This window comes from Anneissia japonica, unplaced genomic scaffold, assembly GCF_011630105.1.
Source record: "Anneissia japonica isolate Jap-2015-1 unplaced genomic scaffold, ASM1163010v1 scaffold275_len1219475_cov178, whole genome shotgun sequence".
NCBI lineage: Eukaryota > Metazoa > Echinodermata > Crinoidea > Comatulida > Comatulidae > Anneissia > Anneissia japonica.
Window position 1 is genome coordinate 1,088,884 of NW_022752912.1, and position 4,884 is coordinate 1,093,767.

At 35.4% G+C, this 4,884-nt stretch overlaps 2 protein-coding genes across 2 annotated transcripts in view; one reads left to right on the forward strand and one right to left on the reverse strand.

Moving 5' to 3' along the window:
* The window catches only part of LOC117122422 (pyruvate dehydrogenase protein X component, mitochondrial-like), a 14,646-nt gene extending 12,758 nt beyond the window's left edge, over positions 1-1,888 (reverse strand). The window contains exons 1-3 of the mRNA XM_033267981.1: positions 1,722-1,888; positions 1,001-1,084; positions 431-531 (exon numbers count right to left, since the gene is read on the reverse strand). Of these exons, the coding sequence (XP_033123872.1) occupies positions 431-531; positions 1,001-1,084; positions 1,722-1,860 (324 nt within the window). The 5' untranslated portion in view covers positions 1,861-1,888. The remainder of the gene's footprint in view (positions 1-430; positions 532-1,000; positions 1,085-1,721) is intronic.
* A 146-nt stretch (positions 1,889-2,034) lies between these two features.
* Positions 2,035-4,884, forward strand: part of LOC117122423 (methylthioribulose-1-phosphate dehydratase-like) — a 15,117-nt gene continuing 12,267 nt past the window's right edge. Inside the window, exons 1-2 of the mRNA XM_033267982.1 lie at positions 2,035-2,178; positions 2,555-2,646. Of these exons, the coding sequence (XP_033123873.1) occupies positions 2,143-2,178; positions 2,555-2,646 (128 nt within the window). The 5' untranslated portion in view covers positions 2,035-2,142. The remainder of the gene's footprint in view (positions 2,179-2,554; positions 2,647-4,884) is intronic.

Genomic DNA, 4,884 nt, shown 5'->3' on the forward strand with positions numbered 1-4,884 from the left:
TCTCCATAATACGCACTCTATAAGTCAACCATTATTATATTTATTATTATTATTACAGGGTACAAAAACAAGAATTAAAACTGTTTGTCCAATGACTCTGAGTGTAACTAACAGATTAAATAATTATATGGTTTTGATCAATCATTTAATCACTATAAATCATAATATAATAATCCACCCAATGTTATAATTTTATTATTATGAAAGAATACCATTTCTGGAATTATTGTATGTAGAATTGTATCATCTAAAATACAAAATATTTGTGACTGGAAATTTTTTTGATTCCTGATGATGACATAATTAATGTCGAAATATTGAATCCCAACAAGATGGCGTGTATTTCAATACTTGGAGTATGTATTATACTTTCTTATCTGAGATTAATCAGTGGACCTTTCGGAAATTTTTTTGATGATGAATTTTTTACCAATATTTTTGCCATTATACCATCTTCATCTGAATCCATAGTTACAGTTGCCTTGTCAGTCTCCACTTCACATAATGCATCTCCTACTGCAACAGGTTCTCCTGATAGCCCAAAAAGAAAGAAAAAAAATAAAGAATCGATCCAAAAATTTGAGACTTTGTCTATAGGCCTACCAGCCTTTTAAGTAAGGCCTGCGCAGGGAATACTGTATATCCTCCACGCGAAAATTATTAAGCCTATAAATCCATCTGTGCATTTCAAAAAATAAGGGCCAATTTTCGAGCAGATTTTGCTGAAAATTAGGCGTTGACCTAATCTTAAATATATAATAAATGTATTATATGTACTAGTTACGTTTCTGCGCACATATTTTCCTAGCAATTTTCTACACAAATTTGAGCTACAGTAGTTTTTGAGGTATCATCCACATTTTACAGTATGGTAGGCCTAAAGGAATTATATTTAGATGTTACATTTCTTCCTCAAATATTACATTAAATATATTAAATAATCATCGTCTTTACAGACTGTGAAGCTATATATTTAATAAGGTTCCATGTAGAGCCATACCTTCTTCTTTCAGCCATTTTTTAATGGTTCCAACTTCCATGGTTGGGGAAAGAGCAGGCATTAGCAATTCCATTGGAGTAACACCTGCAAAAATAGACAGAAGTTTCACCACAGGTATAGGCCTAGACAGTATCGCATTGTTATTGTTATTTATTTCAACTTCATTTAGAGATGGTTAAGGCCAGCTGTTTTCAGGTTCAGGAGCAAAACTGTCCATAGTTAATGGACTTTCGGTTAAGCCCCACCCCTTCAATAGTTTTGTCAAAGACAGGCGTGGTGGGACCTAAAAAACAGAGAGAGATAGAGAGAGAGCATAGAGTTGTTATTCTAAAGTAAATAATCGTACCTAGCCTAGGGCCTATGTTATGTATGCCAAGGCCTACCTACACTGCTAGGCCTAGTACTAGGCCTATATATTAATACTAAATAGTAATAGCACGTGTTTGTGGATGGAATGGATGTGCATACAATCCTGAATAACCTGGGCCTATGCGTAATATCATTATTACAATTCAGATTTTCAGAAGGTACACCATACCCTGCAACGGGTTTGCAAACCCTTACTCAGCTACGACTAGGCCTAGGAGGTAAAGAGGCCCAGAGCTTAAAAACCGGTGCCCTCCCCACCCTTAATCCAATTCTTCCGACGATGTTGATTGTTGACCAGGCTTAGGCTAGGCTAGCCCCAGCACAGTATCAACCTATGCATCAACGTACATACCTTGAACGGCCGCCGACAGACTCAAATGTCTTCTTGATATTGCATCTGAAGTTATTATAATATTGAAACACGCTGGGGAAAAAGAACATCTTGACTTTCGGCGCAGTTCTCTCGCCCCTAGCCGTAAAATCGCCGCCATGTTTGTTTTTAATACACAAAATGTTGATTTACTAATATATGAGCCATAGTTTATGTAGAAAATGTTTACTAAATATTATTTTTTTAAATTATATACAATTTATAAAAATATTCTAAATTGAAAATTTAATATTCTATGCAAAATTTTCATATTTATATAACTTTAACAATATTATATCTAGAGTAAAATTTGAGCCGAAGGTTCTGCAGATTGTCAACAAGATACATGATGCAACGTTGTGTTGAATTCTGCTGATGATTCCTAGTAGAATACTGAATTAAAATGAGTCAAGATAATAATATTGACGACCAAAAAGAGGTATTGATCCAGGTCAACTTCTTTTTGTATCTACTAAATTATGGTTACGATTACATTTGACAGTGCAAATACCATTTCTATTCCGTAGATCTGACTAATGTCAATAAAACAGGTCCTTAGCTAGGCCTCATAAAGATACTGGCCTATTACTATAGGTAAAGCATCGTTCTATCCTGTAATTGGCGAGTAAAATACTTGCTGTTGGATGTGAAAGGAATAAGAAAGAACTGGGGGCGAGGAGGAGGAGCAAAGGGTTTGCCAATAACAGCTGGATCCTCCTGAATTTGTTGATATATATATATAATATATATATATATATATGGTTTTTGTTTGCCAACATTATTCAAAATTGATATCTTCTTGTTTTTTTGTTTAGCATCCAAGAAATTTGATTCCAGAATTATGCAGGCTGTTTTACAACTTAGGATGGGTGACTGGGACTGGTGGAGGCATTAGTATGCGGCTTGGGTTTGTGGATTTTAAAACTTACATTAAGCCTGGTTTCCTGTCGACGTAAGAAGGCAGATTTACTTACGATTACGTCGTTTTATCATAAGAAAATGCGATTTGACAGGAAACCGATTACGACTGGTGCGTTGTGAAATCGACGTAACGTAAACTAAAATCGTCGCAAAACAGTTTTGGACAGGAAACCAACGTATTGAATTTTCATGTGATACGTCGATTTTCCACTATTTGACAGGAAACCGCGATTCAGTGACTTTTTGTTGAATGAACTCGCATACGTTGCGTTGCAAACGATTCTTATGAAAAGTTGACTCCAAGTCAACTTTTCATAAGAAACGTAAGCGGAAACGTATGCTGTCTGTATATCTTGCCTATAAGGGATTGCTTGACTTCTTGATTGGCTGGGATGGGAAAACTAGGCCTATTTTTTTTTTTTTTTTGGTCCGACTGCCCGACGACCTTTGGCTGATGTGTGGGGAGGGGGGCTTGACCAGACCGATGGGGAAATTACCAGACCGATTAATCCCTCTGTCTCACCCCCATCACCCGACGGCGCAATTAGATTTGATAAATTACATTTATTATACAAAAAAAAAAACTTATAGGCCTATAAAAATTATGTATAAAACATTATAATATAGGCCTAAATAAATAAATAAAATATAAAATATATAGGCCTATTGCCTTTTCTGTTAATTTCAATAAACAATTTTTTCAAGTGTATTTCATTCTTAATTTTAATTCATGTTTATATTATACAACCCGAATTTTAACATTTAAATCATGTTTTCTGTATAACTGCATATTTGGAGATAAGATCTGTCAGTTCAAAACATAATATAATAAGGTGAAATGAAATAAACAAAGTACAATATAGGCCAAATTGATATTTTGAGAACGAAACACTAAAATTGATAACGAGAAAGTTAGCAAATCGAGAAAGTTAGCAAATAGTGATTTGTAGGCCCTTATTCTGTACTACAGGACTAGACTATTGTTTAAATCCAACGGTGAAAATTGTCCTCGAATCTCTCCAGGTAATTTTAATGGGGATACCAGACAGGAAGTGAGAAATGTTAACATATCGCAGTCGCAAAGAAAAATTCAACTTGACGTAACATGCATGTGACGACGTTAGAAGAGGCTTTGCCGTTCGAGCTTGAAAAATTCAACTTATCGTAAGAATCGTAACCGGCTTATTTTGTCTGCGGCCCAGCACGATCAAGACGCGGCTGTTTTTGTCCAACTTCTCGTAACAGTCGTAAGAATCGTATGAATCGTAAGAAATTCTGAACTTTACGTCGACAGGAAACCAGGCTTTAGTTACAATAAAAACATATAGTACAGGCTAAATGTGACAAAAATCCTATTTAACCTTAAACAAACTCTAATAAAAGGACTGTTTGCATATTCTTGTAGGCCTATATTTGAAAAGTCATGAACAAATTTTTGCCACCTTTTTATAGTTGCGTTTACAAAATATTCAGGGTCAAAGGTCAATTACCTGTATGCAGCATGTTCCAGGTCATAACTCTTGCTCTAAAAGCACAAAAATAGTGCCTACACCAAGATTTTTCGGGACAACAATTATGGGAAATTTTTGACGCCTTATAGTAGCTGCGTTGACCAAATATTCAGGGTCAAAGGTCAGAATAGCTTTTATATAGCATGTTTCGGGTCATAAATCCTTAATTACTTCGTCTCAAAGCACGAAAATTGTGTCTACACTTAGATTGTTGGGGTCAACATTTATGGAAACATTTTTACCGCCTTCTAGTAGCGGTGTTGACTAAAAATTTAGGGTCAAAGGTCAGTGACCTTTATACAACTATACAACTATGATCGTCTTAACTCCTCAACCAGTTTACCTAGATGCACAAAAATAGTGGCTACACCTAGGTTTTTGGGATCAACATTTATTCAAATTTTTTTGCCACCTTCTAGTTGCTGCGTTGACCAAATAATATTCAGGGTCAAAGGTCAATGACCTTTATACAACATATGATGGTCATAACTCCTCAATTATGGGAAATTTTTGACACCTTAGAGTAGCTGCGTTGACCAAATATTCAGTGTTAAAGGTCAGTATAGCCTTTATATAGCAAATTCCGGGTCATAAATCCTCAACTACTTGGTCTCAAAGCACGAAAATTGTGTCTACACTTAGATTTTTGGGGTCAACATTTATGGAAACATTTAACCGCCTTCTAGGTCAAAGGTCAGTGACCTTTATGCAAC